The sequence below is a fragment of the Bubalus kerabau genome, chromosome 23 (genome assembly GCF_029407905.1).
Source record: "Bubalus kerabau isolate K-KA32 ecotype Philippines breed swamp buffalo chromosome 23, PCC_UOA_SB_1v2, whole genome shotgun sequence".
Lineage (NCBI taxonomy): Eukaryota > Metazoa > Chordata > Mammalia > Artiodactyla > Bovidae > Bubalus > Bubalus kerabau.
Genome location: NC_073646.1, coordinates 4,898,064 through 4,919,066, shown reverse-complemented (window position 1 = coordinate 4,919,066; position 21,003 = coordinate 4,898,064). Strand labels below are relative to the sequence as shown.

At 47.4% G+C, this 21,003-nt stretch overlaps 2 protein-coding genes across 6 annotated transcripts in view; one reads left to right on the top strand and one right to left on the bottom strand.

Annotated features, from left to right (window-relative positions):
- The window catches only part of UBN1 (ubinuclein 1), a 33,175-nt gene extending 28,810 nt beyond the window's left edge, over positions 1 to 4,365 (bottom strand). Inside the window, exons 1-2 of one of the 2 annotated variants that reach the window (XM_055562091.1) lie at positions 3,693 to 4,365; positions 175 to 462 (exon numbers count right to left, since the gene is read on the bottom strand). In XM_055562091.1, coding sequence (XP_055418066.1) covers positions 175 to 423 — 249 coding nt within the window. In that variant the 5' untranslated portion in view covers positions 424 to 462; positions 3,693 to 4,365. The remainder of the gene's footprint in view (positions 1 to 174; positions 463 to 3,692) is intronic. The other variant, XM_055562092.1, reaches the window with a different exon arrangement.
- Positions 4,366 to 4,516: 151 nt separating this feature from the next.
- GLYR1 (glyoxylate reductase 1 homolog) overlaps positions 4,517 to 21,003 on the top strand; it is a 31,887-nt gene continuing 15,400 nt past the window's right edge. For all 4 annotated transcript variants that reach the window (XM_055562095.1, XM_055562096.1, XM_055562093.1 and 1 more), the window contains exons 1-7: positions 4,517 to 4,666; positions 5,742 to 5,778; positions 6,699 to 6,778; positions 14,886 to 15,024; positions 15,570 to 15,812; positions 19,323 to 19,409; positions 20,268 to 20,324. In XM_055562095.1, coding sequence (XP_055418070.1) covers positions 4,629 to 4,666; positions 5,742 to 5,778; positions 6,699 to 6,778; positions 14,886 to 15,024; positions 15,570 to 15,812; positions 19,323 to 19,409; positions 20,268 to 20,324 — 681 coding nt within the window. In that variant the 5' untranslated portion in view covers positions 4,517 to 4,628. The remainder of the gene's footprint in view (positions 4,667 to 5,741; positions 5,779 to 6,698; positions 6,779 to 14,885; positions 15,025 to 15,569; positions 15,813 to 19,322; positions 19,410 to 20,267; positions 20,325 to 21,003) is intronic.

Genomic DNA, 21,003 nt, shown 5'->3' with positions numbered 1-21,003 from the left:
AAGGAAAATGGTTCTAGAAAGAATTCTAACCCTTCCCTCCAGAGGCAAAACTGGCAGACCGTGCGTGAGCTTGCTTTGTGGGGGAGGCCAAGCCTCTGTATGCTGCTTCTGCCCTCCGGAGCCCTTCTGGCACACTACCCTGAGCATTAGACCCGCAGAGCGGGTATGGTGTACCTTGTCTGCGGGCTGAAGTCCTTTCACCTTCCCTCGTAAGTTCTTCACCAGCTCTGGGTAGAAGAACTCTGGGCAACGTTTGTGATCCGGCTCAAAGAGGGTGAGTGTGATCCGAACAGCGGCCGCAGCCGGCTCCGAGTCCTGATGCTGCTCTGCTCCCCCAACTTCCTCTTTCCGGGATTTCTTCAAAAACGCAGGATTCAAAGAACCTGGGAGAGAGGTGAACTGGACCCTGTGGGGCTCCGACATGGCTACCAACAAGTCTTAGCGGGTGTCACTGCATGGCTTCTGTTAACATTGAAAACAAGAGCCAGGTCAAACCAAGATGATAAAAATGGTGATTTTTTTTCCTGTTCAGTTTTACAGATTTAAATTTAAAAAAAAAAATTCACTGTCAAGAATCGTTAAATTTATCTTAATTACCGTTTACTGCTTTTTTCTGTCTAAATACTATTTACTTTAAATATAAAAAACTTCATATAGATATGAAAAGCATCCCAAATCCTATACTCAGAGATAATCACTGTTTATTTTGTCCAATGCATATTCACTAGATCCTTGACACGAGAGAACCCATGCTGATACAGCCTTAAAGAATCCTCAGAATTGCAAAGGTACGTAAAGAAAACTGGTTTTCATTTAATTTATCCAATATACTTTTTTTAAAACTTCGGACTGACAATAATCTCCTTCTTAAAACCTCTTTATTTTCAGCACCAGCGGTTTACTTTCATGTAGGGCCATTCTTCACAACGACAAAGTTTTCATCAGTTCATAGAAGCTCTGCCCGCCCCAGGATAAGTTTAAGGCCACTGTCTCAAGAGCAGTGTGGCTGGACTCACTTCCTCATACCAGTCTGTCACTACCCAAACTTGGGCCTCAGCAAAGTGACAAAATATCACAGGCCAAAGAGCTTCCAGGGGCTTCCCCAGTGGCACTACTGGTAAAGAATCTGCCTGCTAATACAGGAGATGCAAGAGATACGGTTTGATCCCTGATTGGGGAAGATCCCTTGGAGAAGGAAATGGCAACCCACTCCAGTATCCTTGGCTAGAAAATCCCATGGACAGAGGAACCTGGCAGGCCACAGTCCATGGGGTCACAAAGAGTCAGAACGACTGAGCATGCACACAGTATCCGTACACATTATGTGTATGTGTATACATGCAATATTCACTTTGTGACCATAAAATTGTGACCTATAAAACCAGCTAAGGGAATAAAATATCTAAAAATGAAGACTTAAAATTCTAATTAGGAAGAAAAGCAACTGGCAGCAAAACAGGTTGGTTTTTGGCAGAAAAAAACCACCACGCACTAAGATGTCAAAAAAATTCCCCTAAAAGAAACTTCAAGGCCCCCACGACATCTGTGATGCATTGGATTATAGAAACAAACTCAAGGTGAAGACATAAAAGTACCCACTCATAAAAGCAAGGCAAAGTCCCACCATATGAAGAGAATCTGCACATTAACCAATGGAGGATGTAGAAAGGTCAAATAGAAGTGCTAACTAGGTCCCTGCCTGACCAGTAGGTAATTTAAAAATGTAACCTTATCTTGGCCCAAATTTTAGATAGTATGACCTCAGTCAACCAATGGTAAAAAATGCATCTCGTGGTTATTAATTTGAAATCCTTAGAAAAATATAAAATTGAAAGTGTGTTTTTAAAAGACCTGACTTACATCTATAAGTTTATTAGACTTACAAGAGTTAAGCCTTGGAAAGATTTAACTTTAGGTTTACAAGTTCACTGTTTTAGAAGTTTTAGGTACTTGGGAGAACAAGCATATAGAACTTTAAATGCAGTTTAAAACACTCAAAGAAATTTTATTTTTTAAAAAGTTCATTGTTTATGAGAATTTAATGTATTAAACTTGAACTGTGGTGTTGGAGAAGACTCTTGAGAATCCCTTGGACTGCAAGGAGATCCAACCACTCCATCCTAAAGGAAATCAGTCCTGGGTGTTCACTGGAAGGACTGATGTTGAAGCTGAAACGCCAATATTTTGGCCACCTGATGTGAAGAGCTGACTCATTTGAAAAGACCCTGATGTTGGGAAAGATTGAAGGCAGGAGAAGGAGACAACAGAGGATGAGACGGTTAGATGGCATCATTGACTCAATGGACATGAGTTTGGGTAAACTCCGGGAGTTGGTGACGGACAGGGAGGCCTGGCGTGCTGCGGTTCATGGGATCGCAGAGAGTCAGACACGACTGAACAACTGAACTGAACTGAATCTATTAAACTAGTGCTTTAATTGAAACTGTCAAAAGTCAAATTTTTTTTTCAAATATTTGAAAAAATCTAAAATGTTTATTTTTATGTATACATTCTTAGATTTATAAACAAGATTTGTTTAAAAAGCTTAAGAGGCTTAAGTATTTAAATACTCAATTGTAAGAGTTGACTCTTAATTCTAAATAAAAGCACAGTATTCTACAAATGGAAGCACCCCTCTTAAAAAACCTCAACGCAGGTTATCCAAGAAATTCAAGCCTCCTTTTGTATCTCAGATTATTCCAAGGAATGGTACTTTTTGTTGTTTCTATATAACCTCTCAATCATATTTTCAAACTGATTATTGGTGAAATTTAGAAAAATCCACCAAATATTGAATGCTAATTTTGTAATTAGTCTCTTCAATGAATTCCTAACTATTTTAATGGTTTTCCCTTAATTCTGTTTTTCAAAATAGGCTATCCTATCACAGAAATAATAATTTTGTCTCCTCCTTTCTGAAAAATAATGTTCTATTTTTGTTTCATGTCTTATTGCATTGGCTAGAACTACCAAGATAATATTAGACAATATATTTACTCATTACCATGTTCCCGGCTCTATCGCAAATGTCCTTAGGGTTCAGTCTGATACTGATGTACGATTCGTAAATTTCACTAAGTCATTAAAAAGTATTCTTTAATTTCTCAAAAATTGAGTTCTTAAACTAGGAAGATGTGTTTAATTTTCTTATTTCCTAGAAACTTAAATATGCTTTAAAAAAGATCGGTCTAGTCTCTAAAACAACATGAAATAGTTACCAGTGAATGACAGCTCCTGAAACTAGCTGTCCTGAAACTAGTACTTAGAGGAAGCTGACTGTAAAGAGAAACCGGGCCGCGAGTTCGCTAAAACCCCCTTCTTACAACCAATATACCTTTGGGAGACAGAGTGTAGACCTGCCACCTTTTTTTTGAGCATAGGATGGCTCAATAAAAGTCCGATTCTAAGTTAAGTCAACATCGACCTTGAATTCTTTGGGCTCTACAACTAGAACTGGGGATCTTAAAAATTTTTTATTTTCTACCTGGGCTGTTGACGTGTAGGCACACGCCTGTGCTCAACTGCTGTCCCCACTTCCCCATTGAACGGCTTAGTCTTAACTCACTGATAAACTACGCCTTAGCATCTGCTGCCTTCCTGCTGTCAAAAAACATCCTGCTCCCAACTTCCCCCAAAAGTGTCAAACTACAACAAGACTGACATGAGAGCCCGAACCCGACAAAGACACGCACCTTTGTCCCCGGCGCAACGCAGCCTACGGCCCCGCGGGTCGCTTTCGTGCCCCCCGCGGCCGTCTTCATGCCGGCCCGAGAGCCCGGGCGGCGGCGCCGCTAGCGGCCGGCCCCCGAGCCATGCCTCCCGGCGGGCGGCCGACCCGCGCCGCGGCCCATGGCCGGGTCCCCCCGCACGCCCGGGGTAGTGAGCGGAGCGAGGAGGGGGCGGATCGCCGGCTATGCCGGCCCAGGAGGAAGCGGAGAGACGCCGGCTCCACGTCGGCCGGGCAACTCGGAACCTCGCGGCGGGCAGCGCTGCGCCCCGGGGAGAACTTGCGGCGCGGAAGCAAGCTCGGAGCGGCTCCCGCAAGACGCCGGCCGTTAGAGAGCGCGCCCCGAAGGACCAGTCCGTCCCGCGGGAGCGACCACGCAGAGCCCGGCGGGCGCGGGGCCCCGGGCGCGGGCGGAGCGCTGGCTTCCAGGCCGCGCCAAAGTCCGTCAAGGCAGCTACCGGCGCGCCGACGCGGCCGGCCCCGGGGCCCGCGCCGGACTAACGGCCGTAACGGAAGCGCTGTCGGGGCGGGCGCCGGAGGCCAGGGCCCGGGGGCGGGGCGGGCCGCACGGCCGGCTCCCTCGCTCGTTCCGCCGGCCGCACCGTTACTGCCGCCGCCGCCGCCGCCGCCGCCTCAGACCGCGGCGCTTCGTTGTCACGAGCCGGAGGGAGGGGGAAAGGAGCCGGGAGTCTCGGAGATCCGGCGCGCGGAGACCGCGGCGCCCAGGTCACGTGCCGCTCGGCCGGCCAATAAGCCCCGACGGGCGCGGTGACGTCAGAGCAGCGGCGTGGCCGGGGGGACGGCCGGCCCCTATCACGTGGCCCGCCTCACTCCAATGGGCGGCGCCGGAGCGACCTGATGTTCCCGACCGCCCGTGCGTCGGCGGTGGTTGGGTGGTAAGATGGCGGCTGTGAGTCTGCGGCTCGGCGATTTGGTGTGGTGAGTCCGGGCGGCCGGGGCCAAGAGCGGTGCGCTGGGGAGCTGCTTCCCCGGGCGTGGGGTGTGTGGCCCGCCCCGAGGCGGCCTTTCTACGCGCTCCAGGTCGTGGAGAAAGGTCGAGATGAGGTGCCGGCGCTGGGAGTGAAGCCGGGCGGAAGGGGCAGCCTGGCCCCGGGGGACTGAGGCCGAGGGTGGCCGCGGTGGGCCCAGCTCCGAGCACCGAGGCCGCCCGGGGAGAGCAGCGCTCCAGACCCGGACGCGTGGCGGCCCACTGTGAGGAGAGTGCCCGGCGCCGCGCGGCTTCCACGGACGTCCGATTCCTCGCCCCGGGGTCTGGGCTGGGGGGCTCCCAGGAAGAGCAGGAGAGCCTGGGAGCCCGCGGGGCCGTCTCGTCTGGGTAAAGCGCTTCGACACCCGCGTTGCGCGACGGAACCCACCTGTGCGGGCGGCTCGGCCCGGGGGTGTCGAAAGCTGACTGCCGGCGCTGCGCTTTGAAGAAATGAAGGGGACACTTCTCCATTACAACCGAAGGCTTGGCAGTGACCGGTGCCTCTCGTTGTCAGCTTCTGTGTCCCGGACAACCGCCCGGACCGAGACGGGAGCCGCCTCCCTCGAGCTGCGCAGCTCGTCTCTTCGACCCGGAGGAAGGGCTTCTCTTAGCGTTTTGTCAAAGCCACACTGGTGAATTAAACCAGACTTTGCGAAGGGGAAGTCTTGTGTTTACAGAGCGAGCTGCCCCCCACCCCCGTCACATCACGGGCAGGCTCTAGACGGCTCTCGGTGGTTTTGTTTTGGCTTTTCTGTATTCCTCGTCACCAGAAGGATGCACATACCCGGCGCACCGAAGTCTTCGATTTCTTTTTTTGTTTGTTTGTTTGCATTGCGTTTCTGAGGAATTTGGGCATCTTGGGCCCAGCTGTGGAAGCCACGTTTAAGAATTCCTTGTTGCCAGCTTTTAGTCTGGCAGTGGAGGGTGAAGGTGGAGGTTTAGGAAAAATAAATTGCATGTTGAGTGTGTTGAAGGAGCTGGAGATGCTTTTCCAGAGCAAATGCTGACTCTCTGTGTTTTCTCTAGGGGGAAACTCGGCCGGTATCCTCCTTGGCCGGGAAAGGTGAGTGTCTTGCTATTGAAGGAAGAACGTCTGAAGTTGACTTTGAGAAGGGGGAGCATGTAAGATGGAATTCCCCACAGACTCTAGCATTGAGTTAAACTGGGCTTATTTAAGTAACACACGGGTTTTTTGTTTTTCTTTTTTTTTCTTTAGTATCAGTTTATTTAGAAAAGGCAGTATACATAAACCAGATCTTTTAATCTGCAGTGAATTATTATTTCTTGACTCAGAAGTGGTTTTTGATAAAGTCTTTTAATCCTGAAAATCCATTATGACTTGAATTTAGCTTTGCATAAATCGAACAAAAGGAGAAAAAAATAAACTTTACGGGAAGAAAAAAAATCTAAATGTAGGTTAGTGAAAAGTCAAAGTATTTTTGTCCCAACTAAGTTTAAATCTTCTTCCATTTTACCATATGTGCTGCTCCAGTGCATCTTTGCAGAAGTTGGCATTCCACATTTTGCATGAGGCGATCCTCATAGCTTTCCAAATGTTCTGTATTTATATTCCTGCTTGGAGCCCAGGAAATGTCTTTAGACTGTGTCTTTGCAATATGGCATTTGCAGTGCCTTATTTATTCGTCACTGTTGTTGTCACCTGTCTCAACTCTTTTGTACAAAAGAATTTTCAGGAGTGTCCTGTATATTTCTTCAGTGATGACAGGGTCATGTTGCAGGGAGTAATACTTTTACAATAGGGTCATTTTAGTTAAAGAGATATTGTATCTTTAGTAGATGTTGGGAACCCCTGGAATATTTGCAGATTTCCACGTATCTCAGTAGAAAAGCACCAGGTTTGGACATAAACTAGGCCCTGTGTTTAGTTTTGTTTTTTAAGACATATTTCTTTTATTTCATGTTTTTTCTTACCAACTTATCACTGTGGAAGAAAACTTTTTGTTTTCCTCTTTCATCCTCTAGATTGTTAACCCACCCAAGGACTTAAAGAAACCACGTGGGAAGAAATGCTTCTTTGTAAAGTTTTTTGGAACAGAAGATCAGTGAGTAGTGCTCACGAAGAGTTTCACTTTCCCTATGTTTGGGAGTTTCCCTGGGTTGAAGCTGTTTTGTGAATATTCTAATTCGGACTCCTAATTCAGTCTTATCATGGTCTATGAAAATGGCATATACTTCTGGTTTCTGCCTAAATAAAAGGTGTTATTCTTATCTCCCACACATCAGTTGAAAAATAGGGCAATGCCTTCTAGATGTGATCACCTCTTTGAGATAGGTTCTCCCATCTCTTTACTCAACACCTCTCCCCTCCAGGCAGATCCTTTTGTTTTTGTCTGGTTCTCTTTTAATGGCTGTTTATCATTGTGGTTCGGGCATGAGTTATACAGTGAAAGCTAAAATTTCTTTTGTCTTAATAAAAGTAGTTGTTTAGCCTTGTTCTTGTAAAACTAGATGATTTGATCTAGCATTGTAACAGTAAAGCTTTTTAACCAGATGTGTTCTAGGGTTGAAATCAGGACTGTTAATTTGAGATTCTTTGATAGGCCATATAATAAATCACAACGAAGGGAGGAATGTGTTTTCGTGTTTCCAGTGACTTGTTTAGCTTTCTCATCACTCCATCAAGTTGATTGCCTGGTTCTAGCTAGATGGTTTAATTTCTCTAAGTAATTGTGTTTGTATATGTGGTTTTTACAGGAAAATGTAGCTTTGGGTTTGAAGAAAAATATATGCTTGTAGAAAGTGATATATGATATTCCATAGGAAAATCTCTTATAAATGGTATTCTTCACTAGCAAGTTTTTGTGTCAGAGTGCTCATCCTGGTTTAGAGTTTGCATGGCATGTCTGCATTCACCATACACACATGTACCAACATACCCAGCCCCAGTGCTTGTCTCAAACCAACTTAGCAGCCTTTTGGTGGCAATATTTCAAGGGAGTCACTGGCCCAGAGCTGTGAGAGCCAGAGACAGTCTGGAAGAGGGAATGTTCTGCTAGTGCCGCGCACGTCATGAGAAAGATCATCTGGGTGCATAAAACGAGTACTGAATGCGTAGCCAGACACCAAAGAGAACTTCTGGGAAAGCAAACGCCATGGTCCCTGTCTTCCGGGAACTGAGGTAACAAGACATAAACACTTCAGATGGGACCAAGTGTAGAAGGAGTGGAATTATTAAAGGATTCTAGAACAAGGAGAAATGGAGAACAGCAGGGAGAAATTTGGACAGGGGTCGAAAGAGTCTTCTTGAAGAGACAGGATTTGGATCAAACTCTGGAGGATGGGTAGAATTTGGAAAGGAATAGTAGGGGCATTCCAGGCAGTGAGGATACCATAAACCACTGGGAGATAAGTTGAACATGTGGACAGAGAAAGACTTCCTCCCAAAGGTAAAGAACCTGTGCTTGAGGAGAGCAGGGCAATATTGTTGGCCTACCTTGATTAGCTAAATTAAGAAGTCACCAGTCTGGAACACAAATGGAAACTCATAGAAGGTGGAGAGTTAAACAGCTTACAGGGGACCTGAAAGCCGTTGTGTTTTTATGATAATTTTTAACATGCTGAAAGTCTAGAAAAATAAACTGTCCCTGTGTATAAATAGGACACAGAAAATGGGAGCTGAGTGTATCTCAGCACTCAAGCACTCAGCCAGGCAGACCAGTGAAGCCAGTGAAAAGGATGTGCTTTCTGGACACGAAAATAGCATGTTAGTGATGGTGATGATGTTAAGAAGTTCTTTGAGGAGACTCATAAGCAAGCGGACACACCATACACAGCAGTGGCTAGATACAGTATCTTTAGCCTTCTAAACTTCCTTGATACTGTTCTTCCTAAAAAGCCATTAAGTTAAGAGGGGACTAACATGTTGACTTTTTGTGGCTAAGCAGTTGCCTTAGTGAAAGGAAACAAAGGAAGGATCTCCAGCACTTCTCTAACCAGAGAAGAGTTAACTAGCTGTCAGCATTGAGGCAGAGTTTAGAATCTTTGTATCTTCTGAAGGCGAAATCTCCAGATTGTTTCTTAGTAGCAGATTACTTTGGTGACAGAGGGCCTGATGTATATTCAGATACCAGTTTCACCTGCTCTGTGATTTGGGCTGTTTGACTTTTAAGCCTCTGGGTCCTTGTCCACATGTGGGGACAACAATCTACCCGACAGTTATGAGAAAGTAGCATCACTTACTCATTGTATTGGTTGGCATAGAGCAGGTGTTCAACAAACATTGGGTTAGGGTTAGATCTGTTACAAAAAAAAAAGTTGATGAGAAACAGGTGGCTTTAAGTAAAGAAAATACGAGAGAGAAAAGGACCCTGCCCATGGTAGGGTAGGATGTGGAGGATCTGTTTGAGACGGGTGGTCTGTGACCTTAAAGGCTTTGAACACAAAATGATACATTGTGCCACCTTTTTTTGTTTGGCTGATGTTTTGTTTTGTTATTCTTTGTTTCTTATTTTTACATTGTTTCACCTTTATAGAAAAACTACATTGGTCCCAGACAGGGATACTGTGTGCTGTCTAGTCTGTGCTCCTGATACAATCTGATGGAATTAATATCAGGAAAGGGGACTAAGTCAGGTGAGAAAGAGAAGTCTTTAATGTGAAAAAGCAAAAACTGAGGAAAGAACCTGAGCAGAATTGATGAAATAATTGACCTTAAGGAGATAAACACTGACTTGACCATAAATCCTCAGGTGTTTTGACAAAGGGCACCGTGAGTAGAATAAACATTGTGTGACTGTTTAGGAGGGCTGTGTTTAGGACTGTGTGTAAGGAGGGCTGTGTGAGATACAGTCCAGACAGGAAGTGCAAGTGGACTTCAGGGGTGAGAACTGCTTTGTGATGGACAGAGCTGTGAGTGGCTATGGCAGAAGCCGGGCTCTACCTCCACTTTAAGGCCTGCTCCTGCACATCCTGGAGGCTCTGTTGGTCACCGTGTCCTGACCTCGGTGGACATGTTCCTATCTTTTAGAAACCTGATTTTTTTTTTCTATTCTTCCTTCCAAAACCTAGAAAATTGTGTTTCTCTCCCACTGAAAGAGAGAACCAAGAAGAGAGGACCTGAGAGTGATGTCACCAGGATGGCAACAGAGTTCATTCCTGACTTTGCTCCCCCCTCACAAAAAGGAAGAGAGGATTAGACCTTCCCAGCCAGCCTCCCCTGTGACAGGAAGGACTTAACAAGATGGCCGGATTGCGCTCTCTGAGCCTGGGTCGCTACATGGGAACTGCCCACAGCCCTTTTCTGTTTCATGAAAATGCAGAGGGGAAGATAACTCCACCATGTGACCACAGCCCAGGATTAAATCTCTGGTGCATGAGGGCCCACCTTGAACAGGTGGTTGCCCGTCAGAGCAGAAACTGAGCTCAGGGTTTCAAAGTTTCTTCAGTGGCCATGGATGGCAGAATGGAGGGAGTTCATTCAGCTTGCAGGTGTGCAAAACCCACGGAAAACAAACCAGTTCAAAGAATACTGTGGGCAAACTGTGTAAGTCCGTAACAGCTCTTTCTATAGCAGCCTTCACATCTGATCCTCACAACAGCCCTTTCAGGAAACAAGGTAGTTGTTCCGGTTCTTATTTTTCAACAGATACAGAAACTGAGAGGCAGGAAACTTAAGGACTTAAGTGATAATATGTCCGAGGTCCCAGCCTGAAGTTCTTTTTACATCAAGCTAGATATAAGGTGGGACAGGCCGGTTGTGAGGTGTCTAAGTGAGTGCTGAAGTATCAGTAACTTGTAGAAAAATCTGTGCCTCGTAATTAGGGGCACGGCAGGTTGGACCCATCTGAGCATCCCCCTTTCACTTGTCGCCTGACTGACCCACTTTCCCTGCCTCCAACACCATGTAATGGTGGAAGGATTGAGCCGGGCAGGGAGTAAGAGCCGCTGCCCCGCTGTTTGAACTGAGCTAGCAGTGTCCTTCTGCCAGAGCTGGACAGCCGCGATCCTCGAGAGCGCTGGCAGCGGCTCCGGCCCTTCAGGTGAGACGCCCTCCACGGCTGCAGCAGGGCGCCCGGGGGCAGGGGGCAGGCCCCTCGTGGAGACGGGCGTGGAAAGCAGTGGCTGGCCATGTCGGTGGTGCAGCTTGAGCGCCTTATCCAGCACTGGGGAATGTTGTCCAGTTTTGGAAACAAAAATTTTCTGTATGTTATAGGCAAGCCTTTGTTGACATCTGTATGATAGTCATTGCTTGTAATTAACTGAAACTGTTACCTGTTTTGTGACCTTTTTGGTCTTTTGATTTGCATTTGAGGGGAGGTGTCTTGGTTTCTGAATAGTTTAGACTTGGACCTGTAACAATTCAGTAATCCTCAGCCTCTGTGACTGCTTTAAGCTGGGGGGAGGGGGGCCGAGAGTTATTTACTAAGTACTTCTCACCAAATCCAGATGGAGGGCAAACATACCTGTCTGACCGTGTACTTGTTCTCACCTGTGGCCTCTGCGTGTATGCTCTCTCCCCTCTCAGGTCACTGTTTCCGGGAGTCTGAGATATATGTGGGTGTTTGAGATCATTCATAGACTGGCTTCTTCCCTATGATATCTATACAGTCTAGTTTTAATCAAGAGGAAGGTGGGTCAGAATTATGGAAGTGTTTGAAAATGTGAGGGTTTTTTTTTAATGTTTGTTTAGTTTTGGCTTTTGGGTCTCTGTTGCTGTGCAGGCTTTTCTCTGGTTGTGGTGCGAGGGCTTCTCACTGTGGTGGCTTCTCTTGTTGCCAGGACTTCAGTAGTGGTGACACACGGGCTTAGTTGCTCCACAGCATGTGGCCAGGGATTGAACCCATGTCTCCTGCATTGGCAGGAGGATTCTTTACCACTGAGCCACCAGAGAAGCCTGAAAATGTGAGATTTTTACATTCATTTTGAGTGTAAAATCAGAGGGTGGCTTAGGGGAAGTGTTCTGTTCTCAAACGAAAAGTATTTGTAGGAGGTGTATCAGATTACCAGGGTAAGTTTGCTCTTGGCTGTGTTACAGGTACAGTTACAGCGGCAGCCAGGCAGTAGTCACCCACCTGAGCAGACCTACACAAGGAAGTCATGAGGAGAGCCCCCTTCTCAGTAGAAATAGCTCATGTGCTGCAGCATGGGCCCTTGTTGTTGATCTGTTGAGGGATATTTTATTTCATTTATGCAGATTTTTAATATTTATTTTTTCATTTGGCTGTGCCGGATCTTTGTTGTGGGATCTTAGTTGCCCCACCAGGAATCAAACCCAGGCCCCCTGCACTGAGTGTGCAGAGTCTTAGCCACCGGACTACCAGGGAAGTCCATGATTTGTTGTTTTTTTAAGATTAATAGATACTTACGGTTTCTCCCCAAATCAAGCTTTAAACTGTTGAGACAGTTCCATTCCTCCTCTTCCCCTCAAGTCTCTGGCCCACAGGCATCTAGTTATGCTAGTTTCTTACGAGAGGGCCTCGAGACACTGAGCGCCTCATCAGGAAGTTGCATGTCCCTTTTTCCTTTTCTTAGTGCAAGTGCTCGTGTACTACACACACTGCTCTGTATCTTGCCATTTTCCACTTAGCCGAGTATCTTAAAGGACCTTCCATTTCATTCTTTATAGTGACCTCACTGATTGCCAGTTAGCTTGTTTTCGGGCATTTACTTCTACAAACAATGTGTAATTAACTTCCTTGAATACAGAAGCAAAGCCAGTTCATTAGGCACAACTTGACTAAGCGTGATTTTTTTTTTTTTTTTTGACTTCTCAGCCCACAGCAAATTGGTTGGAAAAAGTGCAGCTCCATCTAGGCATTGGGAGCAAACTGAGGGAAATCAAAACTTACAGCTTAAATGAAGCAAAGAAACAGAATGCTCGCTTTAAAAACACATAAACAACAGCAACAACCACAAAAAGCCTGTATAGCCCAGAGGCCAGCAGTCCAGCCTCCCTGACATGCCTGGAAGATTTCATTTACTGAGTAATTACTGAGCACCAGTTGCATGCCAATCCCTGCCTGGCTGGCCTCAGTAGGGCCTTACTGAAGCTCCAGCTGAAAAGCACACCCTTTTTAAGGAGACAGAGTTTTGCAATATAGCCTTTGGAGAAAAAATTAGTGAAATGGCCAAAGTGAATTTCAGTTCATCGTGCTTTCAGGAGATAATCCTCCTAGGGCTCTGCTGGGCTCGTGTTTTATTTACTGTTTTTCCGAGATGACAGGATGTTTCTCCAGCAGGAGGTGATTTCTTAGATTAGCATTTCTCTTGAAGTCATACTTACACTGTCGCTTCTTGCAGCAAACTTATTTTCACTTTTCAAAGATGGTCATAAGAGAGGAAAACATCATTTTAGTATCTCAAATGCTAGTCTTTATTTAGGATGAATGAGCTTTGACTGTTACTGTTCTCTTGGCAGAACTTAGTAATCCACTTAAAATGCTTCCACAGAAGATAGGCCTGGGTTCATTGGGGCTTCCTCCACAAATATCCTCACCTTTCCACTTACTCTGAGTCCTGCTTTACTGTGATGAGATTGGAGAAGAGGGATTTAGGAATCCCTCTTAGGATTCTTACAGTCCTTTCTCAGGGAGGCTTGATTAAAACCACCCTGTCCGTCTTATGCTAGGAATGCGAGCAGGTCTCAGCATCTGACCTGAAGCTGGGAGAGGGAGGAGGTCTCTTTGAGGACTGTAGGTCTCTTAAGATCACTGATACTGAGTATTTGTCACCTCAGAGTTCCCAGTTAATCTGAAAGTTTGACTTGCTTTTCATCTGATTGTGCTGGTGGTTTGGCCTTAACGCTGTAAACACACTTGCTGAATAATACGGGGTCAATTTAATTCCATTTTTCCTCCTTATAGATTGGACCCATAGGTCCATTGTGTCCAGTTTCAGACTTCAGGATGAGTTGGTCACTTGGAAGGTACCTGCTTACCTCGTCTTTTTGGAAATCTGCAGTGAGACCAACGTCCGGGTCCCCATTCACTGTTTTGTTCTCACTTGTCTTGTTTACTCACAGATAATATGCCTAGTCTTGGTTTGCAGACTGATGGTTCCAGAGGTTGTGTTTATACAGGCCCATTATTAAAACCATTAGCACAACACTTGAAGCGCAGGTGGCTGTTGCTGGGTTGATAGCAGTATTTTTATGTGCAGAGGTTAGCACTTCGACTATTATTAGTGAGTATTCTCTAGCTTTCTCTAAAGGAAAGAAGCCTAAGTGCCTGTAATAGCCCCATTTCTATATCCTTGACCTGACCCATTTTTCTGAAGGTTATTCTATGAAACCTCTTGAGTTTTACAGGGTAAAATATGTAAATAAACTCTTAACCTTGCCAAGCCTATAATTCTCTCCATTGTACGGTGTTTTGGAAACTGACCATCATTTAAGGAAACCACAGAAGCCAGTGGGGGCAGATTCATGCAGGTTAGTGTGGCAGGCCAGTTATTCCAGGGTTGATGGCTCTTTTCATTCTCACATGTTATGCATTGGTGGTGGGAATCAAAATCTGAAGAGTATGTTCCTCTCCCTTTAATCACAGGCAGAGTTTTGTTTCTGAAAGCCTCCTTTTGTGGCTGCTGCTCTTGTTCTGAACTGTGTGTCACCTGTTTTGTGTGGTTCAATAGCCGCAGGTACAATCATTCATGAACAAATACAAGCTCCGAGACTGCAGACATCTGCAGGAGCAGCAGGTTTTTGAAGCTGTTACCTTTCTTTAGCTCTCGGAGCATTCCTGAGTCTTGGGATTGACAGATCATCGGTCTGACTGAGGTTTTTGACTGGCAGTGATGCTGCTGTGGTTGATAGCGCCAAGAGCCCTGATTTCCTGGGATCCACATGGAGCCATGTGTGCTGTGTTAGTGAGGGTGGGGGTGCATCTCCAGGTTTCCTTTGTCCTGAGCTAGTGGCAGGGTGTGTGTGTTTCAGCATGGAAGGCTGGTGGATGATAGTGGAAATGACCCACAACAGTGACTTCATTTGGAGGACGCTGATTTTGGTGGTGGTGGTGGTTTGACTTGTTCCCAGAAAACATACTTTTAGGCTCAAGAGTCTAGGGGGTGGGCAGTAGTATGTTTGGAAAACATGGCAGGCCTGTTTCAAAGACCAGTTAAACTGAGTGGATACTTGCACTCTGCTGGGATGAGGACTTGGATACTTGTGGCACAAGCAGTGTGGATCATGTCCTTGCTCTGTATGTTTTCTGCCAGTGCCTGGATCAAAGTGGAACAGCTCAAGCCCTATCATGCACATAAGGAGGAAATGATCAAGATCAACAAGGGGAAGCGATTCCAGCAAGCTGTGGACGCTGTGGAGGAGTTCCTCAGGAGAGCCAAAGGGAAGGACCAGGTGAGAGGCCCCATGATTCTCACTTTGTGCCGACTCTGGACTGGTTATTTTTTGCATAGAAACTAACAGATTAAATATCGCCCGAACCTGAAACTCTATTCTCATGAAATGCCAGTGGGGAGAGAGCTACTTCAGGTCTAAGGCGTCAGCATTTTGCTGGTCAGATTGAAACTCCATGCATCTGGTTGACCTTTCTGGAATAGATTGTTGCCCTCAGGAAAGTCGTTTGGACCCAGCAGAAGTCCCTCAGCTTTTGAGTACAGCACAGGCCTTCTCCCTTTTATGGAGGTTAGGAGCATGCTTCTGGGACCTGTCCACTGCCTGAATGTAAATCCAGTTTGGGGACTGTGGGCAAATGACTTGAATTTTATTTTACTCTACTTGCCCAAACGTAAGCAGAGATGACAGCAGCGCCTACTTCATAGGATTCTCATGTGGTAACGCACGCACAGAAAGTGCTCACCGCCGGGCGTGGCCCGTGCAAGTAGGGGTCGAGATGGTAGCAGCCATTGTGGTGGTTATCACTATTATTATTAAACTTACAGACATCATCCCACAGTTCTGCTGATGACAAGAATCGGCGTAATTCCAGTGAGGAGAGAAGTAGGCCAGTCTCAGGTGATGAGAAGCGCAAGCTTAGCCTGTCTGAAGGGAAGGTGAAGAAGAACATGGGAGAAGGAAAGAAGAGGGTGCCTTCAGGCTCCTCAGAGCGAGGCTCCAAGTCCCCTCTGAAGAGAGCCCAGGAGCAGAGTCCCCGGAAGCGGGGTCGGCCCCCCAAGGACGAGAAGGTTGGTTCTCTCTCTGTAGCTTCTGGGACTGGTGACTGTCCTTCGTACAGGGCAGAGTCGAGCTCTCCTGTGTGCTTCAGCTCCCTGAACGGACGTAGGGCCCCCTGCTCTGTGCTGCCCTAAAGAATTCTGCAGACAGGGAAAAGGCACTGCCTGGACTCACAGGCGTGAAATAGGAACACAGAACTCAGGCATTCGACCAGACACATGGTCAGGAATAGAAGGGCTACCGATCCAGCGTGCAAGGGCTGAGCAGGAAAGAAGGGAAGGGCTTCCATGGACAAAGGGCACAGCCCACATGGGCTTGATGTTGGCGGGCATAGTCTCAGTCCTAGTACAGGACGAGGAGGAGGACAGACGGGTAAAGGCAGCTTGTCACTAGGTCGTGGAGAGCCTCCAGGTCTGCTTAAGCAGTGTTGTACTGCCATGGAGTCAGTAGGGTGGCATGAAGGTGTTAGAGCTGGACGTGGAGGTGGCGGTGTGCGCCAGGCTGTGTGTTACGGGTCACAGCTGGCAGTGAAGGAAGGCTCAAAGCCAATGAGAAGGGTAACGTCAGGTGTGCATTCATAGTAGGATTTCCTTGGGCAAGGGGAGGGGGGCGTTAGCAAATACTGAAAGGAGCTATGTGAGAAGCACTTCAGAGGAGGAGTTGATAAGATTTGGTAACTGGTTATATCTAGGGGATGATGAGAAAAGGGGAAGGGAGATGATTTCAAGTCTGTACCTGGAGAAACTTGCCTTTCTTCTGAGCAGAGGAGCTGGCTTTTGGGGTGAGAGGACCGCTTCTGTGTGTAATGACATTGAGGGATGTCTAGACTACCAGGGAGGCTTCCAGGAACGTAGGATGGAAATGTTGGTGTGGGGGAGCGAATATCTAGAGAGGACATTAGATCCCAGAGCCCTGATTGTGGTTGTCTTGAGGGAAAGCCAGGAGAGAGGCGAGGGGAGGGAAGAAGTTGGCTTTGCAGAGAGCATGCCCACAGCTCAAGGCTGGAAGAAGTGGGTGGAGCCGACGAAGGGAAGTGAGGCAGAAGTAACATACCTCTCACCTTTCCAGAAAGATCTGTGTGGGTCTTGGGAGCCAAAAGAGGAAGATTTGAGGCAGAGCAGGTAGTCTGTCAGCACCCAGGGGAAGATTGTTAGAGCAGGAACGGAGACCGAAAGCCAGATGGCCGGCACAGACCTGGGATGATGGGGCCGTGATGAAACTCTGGATGTCAGATGGAGACGCACAGGTTGAGACACCAGCGAGACCAGGCAGGGACGGGAAGAGGGTGCTTAAGCAGGAGACTGAGCCGAAGGTGTTAGGGTGGCAGCAGCTGCCGTCTGGCGAGGCCATGCCCCACCCTCGGGCTCCCAGCCAACTTTTGCCAGATCCTTTGGTTTTTCTCAAGAGAAGCTGGAAATACAGATTTTAAGTGAAATGTTCCTGTTTTAAGTATTAGAAGCTCGTTCAAATTTTTACAACGCTTCTAAGGACAAAGGAGCATCACTCTGGACTACATTCAGCTTGTCGGCTGCCGCAGTACAACCTCTGTGTTAGAGCGGGCCCTTCTGGCTGCTCAGTGACCTAAGACACGATAGATGAGAGCGGCTGAGCGGTGGGGACCTCTGGCCAGAGTGAGGGGAGCTTAGAAACTGCTGGGTGTGGGGCATGAAGGACTTCCAGGAGATGTGATCTGGATTGATCCGGTTGAGTTGATTTCCTGGGGACCCACAGAAATCTGGGCTGTCGGGTTTTATCTGTTCTCCAAATGCATGGTGTCCAGCATCTCACACCATGGATCTCACCACCTCCTGTGCTCACCCTGAAGAGAAACAGCTTCTTTGGCGGGTAAAGGGAAGTATGAAGGAGAGGTAAGGAGGAGGCCCTGGGGTCTCCATGACCTGCTACAGCTGTGCGACCGTGGCCAGCTCCCTTCACCTCAGTTTCCTTGTCTCGTCATCGAAGATAACAGTGCCTCTTAGGTTTGTTTTAAGAATTAAATGAGTAACAAGCCAAGCACATAAGACAGTGCCTGCAACACTATACACTTGACAAACATTGCACATTTATTATTTTTCAGCAGTAGCCTTTGTGTGGTGAGAGTGTGGTGGTTGTAGTGCACTCCTGGGGGCTACTGCCAGGCTTACGTGGAGGGACTCTTCTCACACAAGCGTGTGTGTTGCTATAGTGATTGTCATTTGGCTGGCGAGCTCCTCACTGAAGCAGAGTGCAGCAGTCTAGCTAGGCAGAGCCCCAGATGAGTGCTGTTCTGAGCTATAATCCTCTGTCCCGTGAGGATTAACGGAAAAGGCTGAGCTTGACGACAGGGGTGTTGATTACGTGTGGGAAGGCCAAGGCTGGGTTTGTGTCCAGCTGCACGGGGGAGCCATGCTCGGGGGGTGCACACTCACCCTCTCTCTGGGGCTTGAGTCCTGAGCGGAGAACTGGGACTCTGGGCACGGACCACAGGGCAAAACAGAATTATCCTGTGGCTCTCCTAAAAATCCAGACTCGGGCAGGGAGCCAGGGGTGGAGGCCTTTGCTCAGTGTTGGGTGGACAGCTGTGTTCCTGACTTACTCTTGTTCTGTTGTAGTCACTAGGCTAGTGACTGTTTACATTTAAATTAATTTACATTCAACACAAATTAAAATCCAGTTACTCAGGTCACACTGGCCACATGACAGGTGCTCCATAGTAACACGTGCCTAGACCGAGCGGATACAGAACACGTCCATCATGACTGCAGCTTCTCTGGGGCAGCACTGCTCTGGGCTGCTTTGTTTCGTTTTGCACATCTCCACGCTGTTCTGGAGATCTAGGGATAAAGCTGTACAGCTCGTCTGCTCCTGCCCCTCTGCCCGGGTTACCTCGTGTCCCTGTCCCCATTTGCTGTCTCCCAGCCTCAGTGGCCCTCCTGACACTTCACCTCAGCTATCTAGTGGAGAGCTTGACCTGCTGCACTGAGCTCTTAACTGCCTGCCCCCACGGCTCCTGCCTTCTGTCTGGGGGGAGAATGGACTCCTGGATCCTGACTGCCCCAGGATCTAATTCTGGCTTCGTCACTTAGTGGCTGTAAAATGTTGGGCCAATCTCCTCACTGCACCACGTGGCTTCCTTAGTTTCTTTTGAGATACGATGGATTCCTTTTGAAGCCAGTACTGTTTTCCTAATGCTCGTTATTTGCAATAAGGAGTTTTCCCTGTGACCCGCTGATCACACTGCAGACCACAGTTGGTCTTTCAGGTTACCTCCATCCTTGAGGAATTTTAGCCCAGGAACACATTTGTCATTCTGGACCAGAGAAAAGAAAGCTTCCCTCTGTGTTGACAAGGACTTGCCCTGTTTCTCCCAATAAGACAGTCATCAGAGCTGTGCCTGGGGAGACCATGGAGCTGGCTAGGGTAGTTTGGGACAGAGTGTGACTAAAGGAAGCAAAGCAGTGAAGAGGGGCCCCGATTGAGGGAGGAAGACACCTGCTCCTGAGGTGCCACAGTGCTGTGACCACCTGTCTTTCCCTCTGTAGGACCTCAGCATCCCTGAGTCTAGTACTGTGAAGGGGATGATGGCTGGACCCATGGCCACGTTTAAATGGCAGCCGAACGTGAGTGAGGTAATGACCCCTCCCTTGGGCCATGACAAGCCCAGCCTCAGAGCTGGTTTCCCAGCCTGACTGTGTGGTGTGCTTTTCCCGACACTTTTTAATTGCCAATGAATACAGAAGTGTGCAAGTCCACCCTGGTGCAGGCTTTTGTCAAGTTTGATTTAACTCACTCCAGACCGTTTGGCATACCCACTTAACCATCAGGTATATAATCACATATCCATGTTACAGGTTTTCGCTTTGGGGAGTAGTGTTGATTTTTACAAAAGTGGGATCATTCTGCAGTTTTCCCCACTTGGTACTTTGTAGACACACCTTGGTCACGTGTACGACTGTGATGTTTGGTCGCCTGCACGCTGCCTTATCCTTGGTGTGGGTGCGCCCGCTGCTCCCCTGCTGCTGGGCCTGCGTGTGAAAAGCCCTTGAAAGCCTTGCAGTCGTTGCTTCCTCCTTCCTGTTAATATTAACCCTCTGTGAGCATTTGGCGCCAGGTACGAGGGGGCCAAAATCCTATGACTGGAGGAGCCTGAGAATTTGGCTTGGTCTGCTGGGTCATCTGAAGTGACTGGTGAATGCTGGATTTAAAAATCACTGGTACACTTTTTAATTATTTTTCCACAGTGTTTGGGAGTAATTTATACACCAGCCTGGCAGAAACATCCATTCTTTTCCACCTGAAGCCAGTTTTCCTCCAGTTGGAATGGGCATTGTTTATGAAAGGCTTAGAACCAGAGTGGGAAACGAGCTCCCAGGTAGTTGTAAGCTCAGCTCCCAAAGGTGTGTCAGCCAGGGGAGAGACTGGTTATCAGTAGGAGGTGACCTCTGGTGGAAGATAATTTGTTTTATTCAATCATTTTCTGATTTCAGCCTGTTAAAGATGCAGACCCTCATTTCCATCACTTCCTGCTCAGCCAAACTGAGAAGGTAAGCTTGTTCCTTGAGGCTCTTGATCCTCCCTTAGGAGCTAGCCTGAGGGGAGAGTGCTGCTTCGCTGGAGCCTCACCCTAGTCTGCTGCCTTGTACTCTGTCCAGAGCAACTAGTTAAATTTAAATCACATAGAGGACCACTCATGAATCAGGCATTGTTAAGATTTAAAAGGAACCCAAAGAAGCTTTTAAAACTTAGTGGCTGTGTGCTTGAGACATTTGTGGTCGCCCTCAGAGTCTAGGACAGAAAGCCAACCTCAGGAGCCGGCATCCACCCACGGGTGGCCAGTGCTGCTGGATGAAGGCAGTCTTCCATGAGCCCTGGGGGTCGGGGGCGGTTTCCCCAGGTGTCTCCCCAGGGCTGTCAGTTAGGCTGAGCCCTGATAGGATCTGCTTATGGTGTGTGACCTTGGAGTTGACACATCAGGATTCCAAGGCTGGGTACACTGACCACGCCTATAATTTTGGACATATAAACCTCTGATTTTCAGCATCATCACCAGCAAAAAGCAGCTTGTAGAGCAGCATGAGAACTGAATGGAGTAATGCAAGTTAAGTTTTCATGTGTTGGAGTTCAGCAAAGTTGGACACCAAATAAGTTTTGATCTTAACTTTCTGTTTTGGGTCTCACCTCAGTAGGGAAATAGTAACTAAGACCAGTTAAATGTTCAGTTTA